The sequence below is a fragment of the Neltuma alba genome, unplaced genomic scaffold (assembly GCF_004799145.2).
Source record: "Neltuma alba isolate B1F8T4 unplaced genomic scaffold, ASM479914v2 tig00011479_pilon, whole genome shotgun sequence".
In the NCBI taxonomy this organism is placed as follows: Eukaryota; Viridiplantae; Streptophyta; class Magnoliopsida; order Fabales; family Fabaceae; genus Neltuma; species Neltuma alba.
In genome coordinates, this window is record NW_021636148.1 from 62,076 (window position 1) to 83,173 (window position 21,098).

Here is a 21,098-nt window from a genome sequence, read left to right on the forward strand (position 1 = left end):
TTTCTCACATATTTATTCCGTATATCGTAAAATCACTTTTAAAACAATAGTTTTGATTCCATTAAAACATCTTCTTAATTGTTTTGATTACTTCTATGTTTCTTTTTCTTTTTTCTTGGTTACATAAGAGGGCAACGCCCAAAACAAAGCAAATTAAGTAGGCAGGGATCTAGATCCCAAACACTCTTCAGAAACTAACGCCCTCAGATGAGAAGGACATGAAGCCAAAAAGTAGATTTGGATAACCTGTCCTTTGCAAGAGAGTCTGCTACTCGGTTTTACTGTCTAGTGATTTTCACCTCCCAATGAAGCTTTAGCATATTCATAATCTGAATGATCATGAGACTGTAGATGGACTTGTTCCTATTTCCAACAATTATGTCTACCGCTTTTTTTGAATCAGATTCAAGAATTATTTTTTTAAACCCCATATCCTGGCTAATTTGAGACCTTTATACACAGCCCATTCTTCTAACTCAAGAACGCTGCACAAACCAAGAGCTTGTGAAAACCCTACAATCCAATTCCCATATTCATCTCTTATCACTCCTCCACAGCTTCCTCTACTTGTTGATGCTGACATTGCCCCATCTACATTGACTTTTACCCAATCAACAGGGGGAGTTGCCATTTAATAGAGCTACTAGACAGTGATTGATTCCCCATAGTAGGGATTTCATTTATCTACACAAATAATTTCCAAGTTTGCATAATAGTGAAAGCGGGATTTTTTCTGGTTTCACAAAATCATCCATAAAGATAGTATTGTTTCGCCATAGCCAAAGTGTCCAGCAAGCAACTTCACAGATAAGATTCCATCTTGAAGACAAATGTCTTCCTAATTTCTTTTAAGATTCAAGGTAATCCATTCTCTCAAAGATACAGCAAAGAAGGCATTATGAAATTTAGAATCCACAAGTTGTAACCACATCTATGTAGCATATTGGCAATCTCGAAGCACATGTAAGATATCCTCAACCTCTAAATTAGAAGAATGACATGAAGCGGATGTGGCAGACCACTTACTATGTGAAGCATCAGTGGGTAATCTATTATTATAGACTAACCACATAAAACTCTTATTTTTTCAAACTCCTGGCCAATGCCAAATCAATTTATAAGTAGAGCTATATAAATTAGGAGGGTTCCTCTCAATCAAGAAATAAGCACTTTTCACAGTGAAATTACCATGGTTAGTACCGTTCCACATCATCACGTCATTTCCAACATTTGATAATGGTGGGAGTCTAGCTATAAGGCGTTGTTTCAGTACCAAGCCTCGTGGAATCCCATGACCCATGAGCAACCCAATCAACTACTGTCGAACCATTCTCCTCCTTTGATAAAGGTCTTAAACACAACTCCTTTATTTTTTAATCTGGAAATAACCACTTATCATTGAAGAAGTTGACATAAATTCCATTTCTGACTTGCCACTGTATGTATCTTGTTGTTGCAGAGCACAATTACCGTTCAAAATGTTATCTAGGCCTAAGTAATTGCTAGCAAAAGTAGGATTAGCTGTTATCCCCTCCCTTTTGAGATACTCTCTGGACCCAAAAAGTGGTACAAAAGTTTTTTTTGTTCGGGGGAGGTGTTTAGGAACAAAAAACCTGATTGAGTACTAAATCGGTTGAGATAGTGGTTAAAGGTTAATAGGTCAGATTAGGGGTTGAACTGGGGTCAGACCGGTAATTATTTAAAAATAAAATTTAAATAAAATTTCAAAAATATTCATTTTTTATTATAAAAATATTTTAATAAAAATAATATTTAAAAATATCCTATTAAATGAACATAGGGAGTGGATGACTGAGCTTTGGAGAATGAAAAAAGGAAGAAAAAGAGTACTAATACTACCTGCAACACGTTAACTCTGTCATTATTGCCTTGTCCATCTTTTCATTTTCATTTTGAATCCTAGGACTGTGGCCTTATTGGAGCTTCTTCCTCTCTCAATTTTCCGATCTTCATCTCACACAACGACACTTGAGTGCTCACCTCCTGAAGCATATTCTCTTCCCTCTTCCATGCTCTTTACCTTTTAAAAATTTCACTTCATTTTTCATCATGATTTTTCAGGAGTTTTCCCTTCCAGTAAGTTATTTTTTGTATCTCTTCCTCTATTTTCCTTCTCTTCTTTCTCACCCTCTTTTCTCTGTTTTTCAGATGGACTTTCTTTTATTTCTCATGGCTCTTACATGTGAGTAGGGAGCCTTGCCTTTGATTTTGACTTGGCTGTCTGATTTTTTTTTTCCAATGTTAAACGACATCCTTTCGTAGGATTGGAGGTTTTAAAAAAAAAATTACGAACCAAGCAACCCATCTAACCGTCCACCTACTCGATTTTGACCGGCTATTATCGTCGAATCGGTTTAAAAACGTTCATCCCAGCACTAGTTTTTTTAGCAAACCAGACAACCAACCACCGTTCACACGATTTTCCGGTTGAACCGGCCGGTCCAGTCTGGTTTTTTTCCTTGGGTGTTTGGGTAGCAGAGGCACCTCTCCCTGTGTGCAGGCAGAGGAAATCATATGAATATCTCTGTTTTTGCTTTTTTGGGCAAGTAAGTGGATTGAAGGAAAAAATAATTAGCCTAAAAAAATCGTAACATAGAGAAATTTGAGGAACCGTAAAAACTTGTGTACGTCCTCTACTTCATTCTCTCTCTTTCTCCCTGCGAGGATGATAGATGTAAAGCCTCTAATGAGAGTTTGATATCTCATATATCTCTGTATTTCATTGATTCTAGTGTGATTTTTATGAAATTATATGTTTAATTTTGAAACTAATTGTGATGAAATAGTAATAATTACTTGGAAGGAGCGTTTTGTAATTTCATGAGAATTCAGGTTCAGAAATCAAAGAAGGAACATTCAGGGACTTAGTGTGCAAAAATGGCAGACTTTCTATAAAAGGTGCCACGGCGGATTTGAATAAGCACCGCGGCGAATTTGGTTCAATAGGCAGCTCAAAGTCACTCATCTAAATGACACAGTTTTGGACGTGCGCCGAGGAGGATGATCATAGGTGCTGCAATGGATGACGGATATCAGCAATTTAAACCAGAAGAACGTGCGATAGATTCTGGAGAAGGAATGGAACTGGATCTTGGAGCTATTTTGGTTAGCATGCGGATCCTGAACTAATTTCAGTTGGGAGGCATTAGTTACAAGTGAGTGAAGTATTTAGGGAGGATTATTCAGTTTTTCAGAGAGAGGTTTTTCATCTTCATCTCTATTTTTTTTTCTCTCAGAGAATCCTTTGTACAGATCTGCCACATTCCATTCATCACCATTGCTGCGATGAAGTTTACATTCACCAACTTGAATCTTCCACCTCCATGTCTAGCTAAGCTCCAAGGATTTCTAGGACCTATAATGGAGCCCAAGCTATAGTTTTAACAGGGAAGAGTTTAGAGTTTGTAGGTGTTTAATTTCAGTGACATTATGATTGTGTTGTCAATCTTTGTTTCTGGATTCAGACTCATGTCTATCTACTTTTGTGATTTGAGATTTGGTTAATTGTATTCAAAGGTTATTTTCTTGATTTAGAGTAATGATGTGTGATTCTGTAGCTAGGTCTAGTTATGGATTTATACATTGTGATTGAGTTCTTGAGAAGTATTGGTTGATATTTCTTTTGGAAGTAGCTGAATCTCCATTTAATCAATCTCATCTCATTAGAAATCAATTCAATTAAAGCTTTTAAACTCTAATTAATGCAAAAAGGCTGTGAAGGCAAAGTTATATCTCCTAGGAATCATTCATCTCGTTGATTTCCAAGCTCAAAACATTCTCTGCTCTGAAGTTTTGAATTTCTGTTTAGTAGCATTTGATTCAAGTTCCAGAAATGATTTCATATCAGTTGCCAATGCATTCACCTAATTTCTACCCTAATTTGTGACTCAATCACTTAACAACACTATTAGACATTTGAGTTCCTTGAGATCGATCTCTGGTTAAGCATCATCTACTGCATTAACAAGAGTAATTAAATTTGGTTTTAAGTGACATAAGATCAGAGTTGCAAAGTAAAGAGCAGTCCGGGGGTGAGAGGGATGGATGAAATATGAGGTGACAAAAATGCGGCTAATCATTCATCCAATGATACAAAGCTCCAGATAAGTATGTGAAAAGAGTTTTACTTTTACTTGCATAAACATATTTTTTTTAAATGCTTATATGGGATGCCAAACTCCCCCTACTGTGCCTGCAGTAAAAAATAAAATCACTTTTGTAAATCGTAAAATACACACGATTGTATGAGTTTGCTCGAATGACTATTGGAGTCTTTAGAAGTCGTTTTTTATTTATGATTTATGTTTTACAGGATAAAGGTGTGAAATAAATTTTGTTTGATTTACGTAAACATATTTATGATAAGCAACTTTGGACAAATACTTTACTTTTGACCTTTTAGTTTTACAACTCCCAGAAATAAAATAAATTGGTCAATCACACCGGGCTTCGCAATAATAAACACAAGATCTACATTTCAAATAATGTGATCAACCGCTGGCAAAAAAAATAAAAGGAATAATATGATTAACTTATATTGTTAAATACTACCTCTTGTGAATAAGGTCTTATAATTAGGATTGGAGATAGCAATAAAAATGGTGGTCAAAAATTAAAGGAAAAAAAACACTAAAATATCTTCAAAAATATTAAAGGACAAATGAAGGTAAGGAATTTAAAATCCTAATTCTGACCCCAGGTATCATTTTGAAATTTTTGAATCTTGTAAAATTACACAACACTATTTTTTTCCTATTTTTTTTAATACTGCCCTCTCAGCACTTTAGCCGCCAAAGCTCTGGCGACATGTCATCAGAACTCCAGTGACTGCTCTTTTTTTATGCATTGACTACTTTTTTTTAGTTTTGATTACATTTATTTTTAGAACTATAATAATTACTCTTGTTAACTACTGATTACTCTCATATTGTGATTGACTATTTTATTTTTAAAATTTTGGCGACTACTCTTATTTAGCTATTGACTACTCTAGTTTTGCTATTGACTATTTTGTTTCAAAAATTCAAAAAATACATTAAGTATTATTAGAGATCTAGTGACTATTTTTTGTTTAGTTATTTACTACTCTTATGTAGTCAATAGCTATATAAAAATAGTCACCGAAACTTTGAAAACAAAAGTAGTCAATAGTTAAACTAGAGTAGTTAATAGCTATATCAAAGTAGTCACCGAGAATAAGAACAATATTGGTACATAAGAACAATATTGTCACTTCACTATTTTAAAATTTTAAAATAGTACCTTAGGTCTAATTTAAAATTTTAAAATTCACCTACTCTTATTTATTTTTTAATATTTTTGAGGGTATTTTAGTTTTTTTTTATAAATAAATTGAGACCGAAATAAACTACGAGAAGTAGTGAGATCCTCGATGTCACACGCCTGTCACATTGTAAAAATTAATTTGGATGGCCCATTTGCTATTTCTCGCTAAATCTAACGGACTGTATTTCACCCCAAAAACGAAAAGGGGACTATAATTTATATGGTCATGGCCACGTCACCGACCGATGCCACCATGCAATTGCTCTTGCACCAACCTCACATTGTTACGCTTAAATAATGAAATCACACCTATTCAGACTCTTAACCATAATCAATTATAAAATAAGAAATATCATTATTTCACGGTCGACCAATTTTATATTATCAGTATATTTTAAAAAAATTATCATTAACTTCAATATGAAAACTTCATGTTTAGCAAAACAGAAGGCACTGCACAAATAACTCAACGATTTTATTGCATAAAAAATATAGATTATATAAATATTTGTTTTCCCATCAATATCAACATGTAATGTAAAATGCATAACAAGCTGTTCAAAACGCACTTTCTTTGTCAAATTCCATTTAAAATATGGGGCTTGTGAGCAGCAGCAAAATAGTAAATGGAGGGGGATACATTTCTATAGCATCAATTAAATGAAAAGAAAATATTTTTGAAATAAAAAGATATCACATATAAATTAATAAAAAATTTGAAAAACCCAATATACATTACTCTTTTCACAACTAGACTAGTGGAACGTATTGCACATAGCTCAAAGGGAACTATACTATTTTCCCCTGGTAAAGTTATTGTCGTTGCATTAGCATATCACATTTTTTTTTCCTTATTTAATGTATTATCAGATATTAAATGTAATGTCCCTCTTAGCGGGGATTCAAATTTTGATTCGTTACCCTTCCTTTCATTAAATCTAATCTCTGTTAGTGGAACAATATTCTACTTATTCTTGAATATTTGACGCGATTCATGCACTTACAGAATTACAAGTTTCATATCAATCATACAGTTAGGCCAACACACAATCAACAGGCCAGTGCCCAAAGTTCACGTTTTCCTTTTCTTCTTTATTTTTGCCAGGAAAAACAAAATCAAGTCTTCAGTAATTCTAATTACTACCTTTAATCTTTAATACAAGAACTAGTTGACTAATTTGAGTATATTAAAAAAATTAGTTAAGTTAGTTATTTGTAATAAATATGTGTTGTTTTTCTTAAAATATCTTTGTTAATCAAGTATATTGATTGGAACTTTTATTATCATAAGGACAATCTTGAAAAAAATATATAGATATAAAAAACAAAGTAGATTGAGATCTTATATTTAAGATCAAAATAAAAATTACACAAAATTTTATATTAAGAATAAACAATGAAAAAGTGCTTTAAATATGATACAAAACTCTCAGCTACCCGTCTCTTGACAACATTACTTCTGGGGTCTTAACTATCAATTTCTCATGAGGACCATCTTGTAAATTAAGATTTTATATTTAAAATTAAAATAAAAATTACACAAACTTTTATATTAAGAATCAAATAGCATAAACAATGAAAACGCTCTATAAATATGATACAAAACTCTCAGCTACCCGTCTCTTGACAACATTGCTTCTGGGTCCCAACTATCAATTTCTCACAACCAATTTTACCTGCAAAATTCAACTTTTCCCCCCCCCCCCACCGTTCCACAAAGTGGTAGTTCAACTACTCCTTATAGTCATCATAAATTCACACGTATCGATAAAAATCGTTAAAATTATTAAATTTGTTATAAAATTCAATTTATTTTTAATATTATCCTTATTAACTATTACCTCCAATCTTATTTATAAAACCTCATTTGTAGACTACAAATAAAGTCTTATAATTACAACCAGAAGTCTTATATTCAATTCCGACATCATATTACTTCCTCCGTTCCTTATTATAAGAGACAAATAACCGAAGTACATTGATAAAAAAAAAGTTAAAATTAGTTAAGAACAATTATTGTGTAAAAAGTATAATTTTTTTCCAAAAATGCCCTCATTAATAAGGAGAGAGAGCATGAGAGAGAACAATTAAATTATTAAAAGAAAGAGAAATGGGAGAGAGGAAGAGTGTGAGTTGGAGATAATAAATATAGTAAAATAGGAAATCAACACAAAAAAGTAGAGACAACTTTTAAGTGTCTCTTATATATAGAAATATGTCATAAGCATTAAATGTCTCTTATAATAAGAAACGGATGGAGTAATTTTTACTCTCTCTCACTACTCTTATTAAATATAAATATATACGGAGAAAAAATTTAATGCTAATTGAAATTATCACAAGGCCTTATGAAAAGGATGAACTTTTTTTCCTCTAGAAGATGTCTTGTACTCCTTCCGTCCCTTTTTATAAACAACATTAAACTCCATTACATAGATCAAAAAGTTAGTTAAAAACAATAAATAAGTAGAAATTAGAAGTTTTTCCCTTGAATATATTTATTTTGGGGGGGGGGAGAAGAGTATAAGAAAGACGATAAGAAATTATTATAAAAAAGAGAATTATAAAAGGAAAAAAATGTGTGATAGAGAAAGGTAATAGTTTGAAAAATGAGATAATAAATATATCGAGTCTTAAAATAAGTAATTAACGGGATAAGATAAGAAATTTGCTATAAAAATTTAAGACAACTTGTAGATATTATTTATATCTAAAATAAAGAGAGGAATGGTAGTTATTACTTATAAACTGAAGACTAGGGAGTGATAAGGAGCAGAGAGAGAGAGTAGCTCCTAATGAATTTATTATGCCTCTTGTCCTCACGCACCGCGTCATTCCTATTTATACTTCGTCCTCATTTTTCAATTCCTAACATTCTACATTGTGTCTCTTTTATTTCTTGATTCCTTTCTGCTTCACAGAATTCCATGGCTACCGCTGGAAAACTTGAGGTAGAAGTGCAGGTGAAGTCTCCTGCAGACAAGTTCTGGGCAACCATTAGGGATGTAACTATCTTCCCCAAGGCCTGCCCTCAGGACTACAAGAGCATTGAGATTCTTGAGGGTGATGGCAAGTCTGCTGGTTCTGTCCACCTCGTCACTTATGGTGAAGGTAACATGAACTTACATTCTCCTCTTGTTAACGTAGTCATCCTGTTTGTTCATTGGTCTCTGAGAAAATCATGCTTCAAACAGCAAAACCTTCATTTCCCTATCGGTGCTAAAGTAAACCCTAGTCACAGGAAGGATTATTCTTATCTGTGTTTATCTTTGGTGAGTATCACATCTAGCTATCATGTAAGCCTTGTTTGAGTCTACATAAAAGGAGTATAGATCCAACATTATTATTGGACTTAGTCTTCATCATGCAAGTCTTCATCATGCAGGTTTTAATAGTGATCAGTAGGCCTTTTGCCCAAAATGGTTGAAGCTTTCCTTAACTCTTTTATAGCCTTCTAACTTCTCTTCTGCCACCAACGTGGGACATTTCCGACACATACATGCGCAATTTGCATCTTAAACCTTCTTTTTTTTTTGGATGGATTATGTTTATGTTTCAGGATCCTCACTTGTCAAGACATCAAAAGAGAAAATTGAAACTCTTGATGATGCTAAGAAGACACTGTCCTATAGTGTCGTTGGAGGAGACTTGCTGACGTACTTCAAGCTTTTCAAGGCACACATGAGTTTAGAAGCCAAGGGGGAAGGGAGCCTGGTGAAGTGGTGGTGTGAGTATGAGAAGGCAAGCGATGAAGTTCCCGATCCAGATATGGTCAAGGACTTTGCAATCAAGAACTTCCAAGAGGTGGATGCCTATATTCAGAAGGCATAGAGAGGGTAGATATGCCTTTGAAGGACTATTAGATGGATTGATAAATAATGTGGCTGTGCCACTTCCATTTGATGCTATCTTGGACTTGGTTAAAATCACAGGACATGGCTTTCTTCATGCTTCTGTATTGTATTGATGAATTGTTTCTCCTGTTTGGTGCCTTTTATCCCATTATTGATGAGTTTCAGAATAATAACAATGTTGCAAATGAGTAATGTCTAAGAGCAAGTTTGTGTTACTTCTTCAATCCTAAATATAAGACTCGGAGGAAATATATTTGAAAAATGGATACACAAACATATACTAAGTCAAGTCAATAGTTGAGATTTGATAATATATATTTAAACTGCTTGATAAGTCGCTTATATAGAGCAATGAAAATGACAATATACTAATAGTAATTAAATTATGATTATAACCCTAATAACTCATACGATATGTTAAATGAGTTGCGCTGTTCATATGAATGATATGATTTCTTATATAGTTTATTCCATAAATATGTAACAATACTTCTTTAAAAATTCCACTTATGACAAAATAACTAGTAATTATAAATAAAGATGTACAAAAATGACAAGAACAAGAACAAAAAGACGGAGGGGGAAAAAACAAAAGCAGAGCAAATGAAACATCACAAGTTCAATCTAATTATAATTGGCCGGCTCTTCCATTTTTATTTTTATTTTCCTTCTCTCTTAATATTGTCTGCTTCATTCACTCTTTTCGTGCAAACACATCACAAGTTCGTTGATCAAACACTCTGTTCATTTTCTCACTGGGTCCATTAATATGTTACTGCTTTAACACTGTTTCTCTTGATTCTTTTTTTTTTTAAAAAAAAAGAAAAATTACAAGTATTCTCATCCAGGTTTTTCTTCCCATTCAATTAAAAGAATTTTCCACTAAATTTAGCGCCATGATCAAGTGGGTCAGTTTTTTTGTTTGGACAAAAGAACTTCATATGAACACTTAGATCTAAAACTTCAAAATATTTACATGTTACAGCAAATGAAACCTCAAAGACAATCCCTTTGCGTATATATACACAGACAGACAGACACACACACACACACAGAACTCCAATTACAAGGGAACAGAGGGGAAGCTTCTGGATAATAATTGACTTCCTCTAGCGTTCTGAAGCTTTGTTTATACTTGCATTTCCTTATTTTCTTTTAACAGAGGAGCTTTCTTGTCCAAGGAATCTGAGCTCTCGTCACAACCAATTTTGTCTTCATCTTCCTTGATTTGTCCCCACATGACACTATAATACCCTATTCCAGTTATAGTTGTTCCTACCACACTGAAAACACATATTTTAGTACCAATATAAAAATAGCATTGAACATGAACATATACTGATATACATACGTACAAATGTAGAATATAATATATTAAATGAGAAAAATCTAAGGTACCTTCCAAAATGAAGGCTATTAGGAAAGAAAGTGACCCCAAATATAGTTGCATAGGCAATTCCAAAGGGTTTGAATATTTGAAAATAAAATGGACCCTTCAAGCGTGTGAACCAGACTTGGATGGTGGGACGAATCACACCCCCAAATAAAGCCTATATAATGATTTTAATATGCCATACAATCAGATTCCTGGTCAGTATGTGTTGGCCTGTCATTATGAAAGAGTTTCTGAATCTAAATGATAAATAAACTAATGCTTACAGTCAACACAACGAGAATAAGCTCCATCTTATGCTTCAGCTTCCATGCATCTGAGTCTCTCTCAACCATTATCGATACAATTGCACTTGAGATTGTCCCAAGGAAGTTATAGTAGCAGATCACCTTCATTGGTTCTGGGTAGAGTTTAACAGTTCCCTTCTGAAGCAAAGAACGAAGTTTGATCATGCAGAACCAGAAATCAAGATATGCAGATGAAAACAGGTACAGTAGTTGAAACTTGAAAGGTGCATTCCTATGAGTTTCTTGGAAAAGGATTCGCACCTGCATAAAGTTCCAAAGTGAAACTGAGAAAGAAGCAGCAGCAAGCAAGAGTCCACCAAGAACCCAGAACTCTGGGGTTGAGGAGAAGATGAAAAAGTGCTGAGCATGGCGAAGTTGGTGAGAAGAGGGCCTTATGAGTGGGCCCTTGAAGAACTCAGCTAGAGCTGCTCCCATTATTGATATCAGAGTGCCCATCACTTGGAATAACGTAGCAGAGCTTCTAAAGTTTAAATTTTTCTTCCTTAAATAGTATCAATTAAGTCGAATCAGGAAGATTATCATCAGAAAATAAAAAGGAGCACCAGAAAATGAGTGTTAGAAACATGCAAAAGCCACCTGAGAAAGAGAGAGAGGAGGAAATTGAAGGAGGGGATCAAAAGACCCATCGCACATACGAGTATCGGTGAACTATAGCCAAGACCCAGGAATGAGAATGTCTGAGACAAAGTTATCCTGCAAAACCCATCAATGGCGGGGGGGAGAAAAACAAGAGAAAGATGATAAATATTCATTTCAGAGCATATTCAAATGGAACAGTATTGATTCTTAAAACTGGGAAAGAGAATATACCCTGTAATTCCCAGGAACAAGAATCTCATAAACATGGAAAAAGAAAAAGGTGGCAGCACAGATCTGTCATTAGAGTGTATTAGATAGGAAAAGAGGAAGAGTATTAAAGTGGCCAGAGAATTGGTATATACAATGAACACAAAAGGACTCATTCCATTAGTTAATGCACTTTTGGCGAAAATAGTTAGTCCAATAGTGCATCCTTCCATGATCACCATCACTATAAATGGCATCACTTCCCATGTCTGAGTCTTAGCCTCCATTAATCTTCTGTTTCTTTTGCTGACAAGTTATATGTCAGTGATAGAAACTGAACAGAAGTCTTCTCTTATAATAGCCAGAGAGACTTCTGAGGCTGAGAATCTATACCCTATGATTATGCGAGAAACCTGATTGATTCTGTGTGTTTGATGATTCTCGTCAAGATATAAAAACAGAGGGATGAAAAGAAGATTCATGAGGAATTGGGATAACCCTTCACAAAGTGGGGAAGCTACTCTTAAGAGAAGCAGCTACTCGAGTGTCCCTAGATATTAAACAAGGGATCAAAAGCTGACGTCTGAACTAGTTTTTTTTGCTTTTAAATCATCAAATATTGATCACACATGTCGTGAACGTATTTCCCGCTTAGGTTTACTTATAATTTTGGGTTTTTGTTATCTTTCTTTTATAGTCAGGTTCCAAGAAATTTAGTGGTGATGTATTTAAAATATATGCCACACCGTGGCCTATTCAGACGTTGTTTTATGAATCTAAGTGACCCCACAGAAAAACAAATGATTAATTGTGGAAGGGTTTTCTGATATGAGGGAGAATGCTTTCGTGGTAGGCATTAACAGAGGGCCTACCTTGAAATGATTAGTTTAACATATCAATGGAGCTCACTCTTTTAGTTGGCGTGTAATGAAGAAGCACTTTAATTAAAATATTTTTTTTCAAGATATATGAAGCGTCTATCATGCTTCTTGTGTCATTTAATTAAAATATCAGAGTCTGTGATTTTCAAATTGAATCACCCTTATCGGGATTAATTTTGTAAGATTTGTTTAGAGGTTGAACTGTAGCAAATTAGCAATTGTGCCAGTACTAATTGAGTTGAGGCTGAAGACTCACAAATTGAGGTGATTGGAAGGGATTTGGTTTCACATAATTTTATAAAGTGCTTCACTGCAACGTATCCAAGGAGAAATCTATTAGTAGTATAAGTAAGATAAAAATATGAAAACAATATCTTAGCTTTTGATCTTGGTAAAATGAATATTTGAACTTTGGAGACATCCAATTATCCAAACACAATCCCCTGGCTGCTTTTGATCCTCAGCAATTTGAAACTTGAGACGTCCCAAGCATATTAATGTGACTAAGTTGTGAATTTCCATTCTCCTTGTATTTCCTGATATAGGAGATTAGATTCCCCCCAAGATTACAATCTCTAATACTTAATATAAAAATTCACTTAACATTTAATTTGGTCTTAAATAATAAGATTACAATTTACCTTGTCTCTCATGTTTATCTAATTTTTTTTAAAATAGTTCTTATAGTAGTTATACATGTTAAAAGTTTTATTAAATTGTAATTCTAGCTATGATTAGAAATGAAATGCTAAGAAACACAACACTTAATTATTATAAATAACTATCTTAACAAACTTTTTTAATTTATTCAAATTAATTAATTAACTCTTATATTAAGGATTGGGAGTGATATTCTTTAGCTTTTGTAGTTTGTATCATTAGAGTTATTAGTCACTGAAATTTCTTTTTTTTTTTTTTTTTGAGCAAACATTAGTCACTGAAACTTAAAACTGTACGTTAACGGAGTTAAATTTCTTTGGTGGAGCAAACAACTGGATGATATTCTCCTTTTGCCTCCTTCCACCGCAACGCCATCTCTCTCCTCTCTCGTTCGCTCATTCATTTTCTCCTTCCCCACCACCAACACTGAGAATTTAGTTTGGATCTGAATGGAAGAATTTTCTTGATTCGACCTGCTCCATTGAAGCAATCCCCATTCAAAAGTCTTGCTGAGTCACTCAAACAATAAATTTAAGATGATATAAAATGAAGTTGATAATTTTATAATGCTGTTTTAACAAAGCATATCCATTCACTATTACATTCATACAGGCATGCTCCTCCGGTTCTCGATATAAGACATAAGGGTTTTATATTTAGTACCGGAGGAGTATTGATTTGGAATGAAAATGAAAACTTGGCACAGCGAGCAGCTGCTCTGTTCTCGGTATTGAAAGACCAAATTTCTTCATGTCCAGATCTTTTGGGGTCATCTCCGGCGGAAGCTCCCGCCGGAGACAATTGATCAACTGAGCGACCACCAGCTTCACCGTGCACAGCTCCAACTGCATCTCTGGACACCCTCTCCGACCAGTCCCGAACGGCATGGACATCAGACTATCTCGTCCTCGAAAATCCACCTCCGTCTCCAAAAACCGAAACTCCTCCGCCTTAGGATTTCGTCCCAATGCCCGCATGTTCACTATGATCAGAGAAGTCGAATTTAAGGATGGCTTTTAATGTTGGGGAAGGAACGGTGAGCCATTTAATGGTGGGGAAGGAGAAGATGCAGGAACAAGTGAACGAGAGAGCAGAGAGACGGCGTTAGGGTGGAAGGAGGCAGAAGGAAAATATTCTAGCTGCGTGCTTTCTAACGAAAATTTAACCGTCAGTTCTCATCAAGGGCAAAAAGTTAGGGAATTCAATATGGGGGGGGGGGGGGGACAAATCAAGGGCCTAATTCAAAATCGAAAGAAATTCGAAGATCTCCACATTAATTTGCCCCTGATAATTTATAGGTTTTCTCAGAGGTTGCGTCCGCCTTTCCCCAAGATTTAAATTCTATTAAAATAAAATATGCGGAGCAATATTAGAGTAACGAAAAAAAATAATTAAAAAACGTCCATGGTTTGCTTTTTATCAAGTATGAACTGTCCACCAAAGGATAATAAGCGCATTCAATTACAACATGCACGTAACGATATTATAATAGACCAAAAGTACTAGATAATAAAATAAGAGACTCAGTTATACAACTTAATACTCCTCCGGTCCTAAATGTAAGACCCTTATACTAGTGTGTATAAGGGTCTTATATTTAGGACCGGAAGAGTATTATTTTATTATCAGATGGACTTCATTTTGTTTGATTTAATTTTTTTTTTATTAGACAGCAAATATTTAAGAAATTTTTCTACCTCCATTTTCTTTTCATTTTAAATTTAGACACATCACCACTAATGAAAAGTCACTCAACCATCATGAATCTCTCTCAAGATACTAAAGGCAAAAACTAGAACCCTGTTAAGTGCTAACAAATAACATCATACTTTTAAATGGAGAGTGCTATACTTGGTGAAAGATTTGGTAAATAAATCATATTTACAACTTACAAGCTTGAAGTTGAAACCAGAAATTATGTTTCAAATGTCCCAGTCCTGGCACCAATGCATGAATAAATAGCTCTAGAGCTTACTCTTCACTCTGTGCAGAGCAATACTACATTAGAACATCCCACTTTTTCGTGTGGCAATATGAATTTGAATAAATCCAAAGCCTCTTCTATATCCCTTAAGCTGCTTATTTTACTTTAAAAGAGGAGTGTTTTCGCCACTTGATTCTGAACTTCTCACGCCAGCATCGTCAATATCTCTGGCTTTCCCCCATAACACAGAATAGAACCCAACAACTATTACAATAGCACCAACCAAACTGCATTGGAATTCAAAAAATACTGTCTTAGAGACAATATCCTCAGCAACACAACCAAACACCAGGAAAATATTTTCTACACACACACACGCACACACAGAGAGAGAGAGCCTACCTTCCAAGATAGAATGAATCTCCAAGGAAGATGACACCTGCAATCACTGAGATAACAATGCCCAAGGGCTTGAACATAGAGACAAAAACAGGTCCTGTCTGGTGGAGGCACCATATAGTAACACCAACTTGAAATGCAGAACCAAAAACCCCCTGCAACATGTTCACGAGGTTTAAGGCTTTTTAAAGGGAATGTGTCATGTGATGTGGTAGTTATCATTGCTAGTAACATTTAGAGTCATTTATAGTTAAATTACCGAGTATAAAACTGCAAGCAATCTCAACATGGGCTGTAAGCTCCATGCACTTGCATCTCTTTCCAGAAACAAGCAGGTTGCGCCGGATAGAATGGCCACAAAGAAACAATAAAAGAATACTATAATCAACTCTGCCGGATATTTCTTTACAATTTTAGCCTGCAAAATCATAAATTGTGGTTAAGAGTTTTTAGAAACCACTGATCATGAAAACTTCATAATCCATAATGATTTTACCTGCATGATGATGTATGCTGAAGCCATCACACAATCTGCCGCAAGAAATAGTCCTCCAAGCATGAAATTAGACTCTTGCGAGAAAAGTTGCAGTCGAGAGGAGCTTGCAGGAGATGGCCTAGCCAGAAGTGGAGGGCCTTTGTATAGAGTTGCAACAAATGCACCAGCAATTGATACTACGGTTCCTAGTGATTTAGCAACGCTACTATAGCTTCTCCAGTCTAACCTCTCCATCCTGAAACCACCAAGTTCAATCAGTTCAGTTTAGCTAAATGAATTGCTTTAAATGACTGATTGAAAACACAACTATATCATCCTTTGCTCTACAATTGATTTTAAGCGCATATTGGACTATATGATTTCTGAAGCTATTTTGCTGTGCGTGCTTATATATGTAACTTGAAAACCAGCGAAGCTCATTTTTATCTTATAAGCAATTGAATAAAGGGCTGTTACAGTACACTTCTCTTCAAAAAAGTTTCTGTCTGAACAACAACTATGTTATTCAAACTCATTTCAAAAGCAAGGCAAGCTTTCAAGAAGATTCAACGAATTTTGTGCGTAGTAGCCACAAGGTGGCCACTAGTATAAGTAATTTATTAGCAAGCCTTGCAAAACTGTACACGGGCTTGCAGTCTATGCAAGTTGTGAGTGTCAACATATAAGAGTAACAAATTACCCCAGTGAAAGTGGCAGGAGTGTAAAACCATATATCATAACTGATTAACGCAAGAGAATCATTTATCCTATGAGAAAAATATAGAAAATGATGCTGCATTATTTAGATGATAAACCAGTGGACAATAGCGAATTGGCATGCCTTAATCAAAAGACAAGCACAACCATTTTAGAGATCTTTAAAATCCACATTTTGCTATTTTCAACAGCCATGAACCTTGTCAGTTCACCAGCGCACACAAGATCAATATGGTCCTATTTTCTCATGCCTCGGTTTGAGGCAGCATGCATCAGCTAGGAATAACAATATAAAAACAGCAATAAAAAATACAAAACCAGAATTTTCAAAAGCATGAAGGAGACGACTAACCCAAAAGCAACAGCAAGGATGAATGTAAAACCAGGGACAAGGTTGAGCAAGGCCGAGCTGAGCGTAGCAGAGCTGTAGTAAATCCCAGCATACCCAAATACCTGCGCCAAATAGCTGGGACCAAAAAGAAATACTGGTTTCAGAGCCCACAAAATGACATGCCTCAGAAATTAGAAATCAAAACTGCGACCAAAATTTACCACATTTGAAGTTCGATATTCATATGGAATAAAGCTGGAATCAAATTACCCGAGCAACCCGAGTGAGAAGAAACCACAGAGAGTAGAAATTGTGATTGGGGGACGCTCAGATCTGCTGAAAATAAGAATCAAAATTTACCACATGTGAAGTCTTGAAATAGTGAGGTTCAATTCTGCAATATCCAATATAACAAACATGATGGGTATGAGAAGAAAGAAAAGGTACCTGTGGAGGAGCAAGGAAGAAGGAAGCAGAAGGAGGGCAGCGAGGGAGTTGGAGAAGAAGACGAAAACAAGGCTGCTCATACCTTGAGACATGACTACTTTGCTGACAATGATTAAGCCAACCTGGGCACACTCCGCCATCACCATTCCCAGAAATGGCAGAACGACCATCCCCATTCTCGTTAACTCTGAGTCGTAATGGAACCAAAACTCAATTCCGGGATGTGGTTCATTCCAAAGGCTTGTGAAACTTGCAAGTCAACTTCCCATCCATCATCCCTATCTCCCTTGCCTACCCTTATCGTCCAGATTCAGACGACGACCGCTGCGCTCTATAACTGTCGTGTTCGTATTGCAGTTTGATTACCCCTCATGTAAACTTAAATAAATAGATATACATATATTACGTTAACATTAATATTCAAGAATTAGATGTGATCATGTGAGGATGAGAATCTCTGGATAACTGGATCCTTTGAATTTGAAATATCTTCATTTTTTTAATTCTAATTAAATAGAGAGAGAAAATAAATTATAAATTCTTTAAAATTTTGTGAAGAGATCATGAGTGTTTCTTTAAGTTCTTTAATTTCATAAATAAAAAAAACGTGAGAAGGAGGTTTTCCTACCGTTTTGGCATGTTTTCTAGCAAAGTTTGTGTGGCAGCAAACTGTGATATTTTAATAATCATGGGGGTGTTTGGGATTGTACAAAAGAAAACACTTTTTTGCAAAATGAGACAAACTCCTCCACATATTTATTTCGTATACCATAAAAGCACTTTTAAAATTATAGTTTGGTTTCTATCCAAACACCCTTATAGTGTGCCATATGTCTGAATGTTTTTCTTACGCATATAAAGTCAGCAAGTATGATGCATTTTTTAATATTAAAACTTGTTAAATCATTGAATTGATAATTTTGAATAAAACTTAGAAAATTAAATTAATTGCTAATGATCTTATAGCCTAATCACATGAGAATTTCTTTGTAAGAGAGATGTCACAGATAAAAGACTAATTATAACTTGAAGTCTTGAACTATACAAACCAACAAAAAAAGAAGAAGAAGAAGAAGTTGCGCGTATGCTAACTATACCTCCATTAATGATGAAAAATATAATAACAGTTCATATTGATATTTCACTTTCACACGCACTGGTTCTGTAGAAGAGGCACTGCATTAGAAGAAGAAGACACAGAGCTACAGATTACTGTTGTCTGGAAAGCCATCTTTTCCTGTTGAGCCTGACCCCATAAAACGCCATAAAACCCAATAGTTATCACTCCACCCCCTATCACGCTGCGTCATCAAAAGGAAATTAAATACAAAAATAGATCAGTTATCCATCATCATTTTATAATTACGCTGTAAATCATGAAAAATTATCCGCTAGCGGAATAAGGCTTGTTATCCGCGGCACTAACAAGTCTAAAAAATATTCATCTTTTTTTACCAATTTGATTTGTCAATGCAATTCGATTCGTAAATATATTCAAGTTTGGCTAATAAACATAAATCGTTCAATTTCACTTTTGAATGACGCAATTCAATTTATAAACATAATTTTTTAAAGCATATATATACATACATATATATATATAATTTTGATACCTAAAACTCTTCACACGTACCTGCCAAGAGAGAGAGATTCGCCGAGAAACACAAGTCCCATGGCCAGTGCGATGACCATTCCTAAAGGAGTAAACATGGCCACGTACACGGGTCCCTTCCTTCCGCATGCCCATATATTTGTCAAGCTTCTCATTGATACCACAATAATCCCCTATATATGTACACATATATTATATATCACTAATTGATCAGTACTATATGCGATACTCCTGCATCACATCAAAAACAGATGCTAATTGGGATTCTTGATAGAAGAGTTTAAGAGTTAGATTTTATCCTGAGCATAACATATCAATTCACCTAGTCTCTTATATTTTTTTTCCTAACCTGATTTACCAAATCGATATATAATCTAATAATGTTACACAAAAGTATTTTAGAGACACCACGCCATACTACCTCCAATTCTTAATATGAAAACTAGTTAACTAATTTGAGTAGATTAACACTATGTTTGGTACAGGATTTTCAGAGGGGAGGAGAGGGAAGTTGCTCCCCTTCCTTTGTTTGGCTAGTGTAATTTTTTAGGAGGGGAGGGGAGTTGGTTAAGATATTTTTTAAAGAAGGGAGGGGCTCTTCTCCCCTCATCTTCCCTTCTACCTTCCCCTCCAAAAGTGGGGTTTTTGGAGGAGAGATGCAAGATAATATTTTAATTCCTCATATACCCTTTTGATTTGTTAACCCTTAATCAGTCGTAAATATTTCTACATAAGAGAGTTCTTTTGAGTATCTAGCAAAAGGTTGTTGAGATAATTGTCTCCAAAATTACTAAGCATTTATAAACCTTTTTTTCTCTCCTCTCCTTCTAATTCCAAGAGGCCGTCAATATTTTCTTTCACCTTCAATGTCTTTTCTCTGATTGAAATCTATCACTCATGACTTTTTATCTTGATATTCTATAAGTGTGTGACTGTGTCTTGTAAATCAAAATTGGTGAATTGCATTATATATATATATAGTTATATCTTAACAAAATAAAAAAGTGAGAAAATTCATTTAAATTTTATGAGGTTAAAATAGTCAATTTTCTATTAGAACAAAATAAGGTATTATTAAAATTGCTCCCTCCTCTCCCCTCCTCTCCAATCAATCCAAACAGGAGATCATTAAAATCCCTTTCTCTCCTTCCTCCTCCCTCCCCTCCCCTTTGTAACTACCCTCCCCTTTCCTCCCCTCTCCTTCCCTTGATTAAAATCCCTCCCCTCCCTTTCCCTCCATCAAGCCAAACACAGCATAAGAAAACTCGCTAAATTATATTATGTTTGGTATGGGAGTTTTGAAAGGGAGGGGAGGGAAGCTGCTTCCCTCCCTTCGTTTGGCTAGTACATTTTTTAAGGAAGGGAGGGGAGTTACTTCTCTCCTTTTGTTTGGTTGGGATATTTTTTAAAGAGGGGAAGAGTTCTTCTCCCCCCTTTTTTCCTTCTAGTCTCCTCTTTAAAAGTAGGGTTTTTGAGAGAAGAGATGAGAAATAAAATTTTAAGTTTCAAAATTAGCCTAATTAAAATAGTTTAATTCCTCATATTCCCTTTCAATTTGTTAACCCCTAATTAGTTATAAACATTTTCTATGCAAAAGAGTTCCCTTAAATATCTACCAAGAAGCTGTTGAGATAGCTGTCTCCAAAGTTGTGAACGTTATTGGACCTTTTCTTCTAATTTTATTGTTTTATGCCATATTTTCTTTCACCTCCAATACCTCTTCTCTAATTGAAACATATCACTCGCAGCTTCTTATCTTGATATTCTATATATGTCTGACGGTGTTTTGTAAGTCAAAATTAGAAATTGCATTATATATATGTATATCTTAATAAAATAAAATGTGAGAAAATTCATTTAAATTTCATAGACTTCGTTATTTTAGAAGGTTTAGCCAATTCCCATTGGGAACCATAAAACAACTAACACCCTATCTTCTACTCCATACTATGAGCTAGAGGCAATAAAATTGTAATTGTAACGCACCATTCGGTCCAACCCCAA

General features: G+C 34.8%; 4 protein-coding genes across 12 annotated transcripts in view; 1 reads left to right on the plus strand and 3 right to left on the minus strand.

The window, feature by feature from the left end:
* Positions 1-8,157: 8,157 nt before the first annotated feature.
* On the plus strand, positions 8,158-9,331 carry LOC114713944 (MLP-like protein 423). Its single transcript, XM_028898632.1, has 2 exons — positions 8,158-8,418; positions 8,867-9,331. The coding sequence occupies exons 1-2, from the start codon at positions 8,235-8,237 to the stop codon at positions 9,136-9,138; spliced, it is 456 nt and encodes a 151-aa protein (XP_028754465.1). The 5' UTR covers positions 8,158-8,234; the 3' UTR covers positions 9,139-9,331.
* A 751-nt stretch (positions 9,332-10,082) lies between these two features.
* Positions 10,083-12,018, minus strand: LOC114713945 (WAT1-related protein At1g70260-like). 2 transcript variants are annotated; one of them, XM_028898634.1, is made up of 6 exons: positions 11,673-12,018; positions 11,439-11,555; positions 11,103-11,343; positions 10,821-10,976; positions 10,560-10,711; positions 10,083-10,444 (listed from the first exon to the last, which is right to left on the minus strand). In XM_028898634.1, exons 1-6 carry the CDS (start codon positions 11,933-11,935, stop codon positions 10,291-10,293), a joined length of 1,083 nt encoding a protein of 360 aa, XP_028754467.1. In that variant the 5' UTR covers positions 11,936-12,018; the 3' UTR covers positions 10,083-10,290. The 2 variants fall into 2 exon arrangements, with proteins under 2 accessions (XP_028754467.1, XP_028754466.1); XM_028898633.1 differs by having other exon boundaries at positions 10,821-10,979.
* A 2,951-nt stretch (positions 12,019-14,969) lies between these two features.
* On the minus strand, positions 14,970-17,801 carry LOC114713926 (WAT1-related protein At5g40240). 2 transcript variants are annotated; one of them, XM_028898610.1, is made up of 7 exons: positions 17,483-17,801; positions 17,306-17,371; positions 17,057-17,170; positions 16,009-16,243; positions 15,772-15,930; positions 15,516-15,667; positions 14,970-15,400 (listed from the first exon to the last, which is right to left on the minus strand). In XM_028898610.1, the coding sequence occupies exons 1-7, from the start codon at positions 17,656-17,658 to the stop codon at positions 15,274-15,276; spliced, it is 1,029 nt and encodes a 342-aa protein (XP_028754443.1). In that variant the 5' UTR covers positions 17,659-17,801; the 3' UTR covers positions 14,970-15,273. The 2 variants fall into 2 exon arrangements, with proteins under 2 accessions (XP_028754443.1, XP_028754444.1); XM_028898611.1 differs by having other exon boundaries at positions 15,274-15,400; positions 17,306-17,368; positions 17,483-17,658.
* The window catches only part of LOC114713924 (WAT1-related protein At5g40210-like), a 35,088-nt gene continuing 31,760 nt past the window's right edge, over positions 17,771-21,098 (minus strand). For 5 of the 7 annotated variants that reach the window (XM_028898606.1, XM_028898609.1, XM_028898605.1 and 2 more), the window contains exons 5-6: positions 19,116-19,267; positions 18,562-18,783 (exon numbers count right to left, since the gene is read on the minus strand). In XM_028898606.1, coding sequence (XP_028754439.1) covers positions 18,630-18,783; positions 19,116-19,267 — 306 coding nt within the window. In that variant the 3' untranslated portion in view covers positions 18,562-18,629. Of the gene's footprint in view, positions 17,861-18,561; positions 18,784-19,115; positions 19,268-21,098 lie in introns of those variants that run through there. The other 2 variants (XR_003737393.1, XR_003737394.1) reach the window with 2 other exon arrangements.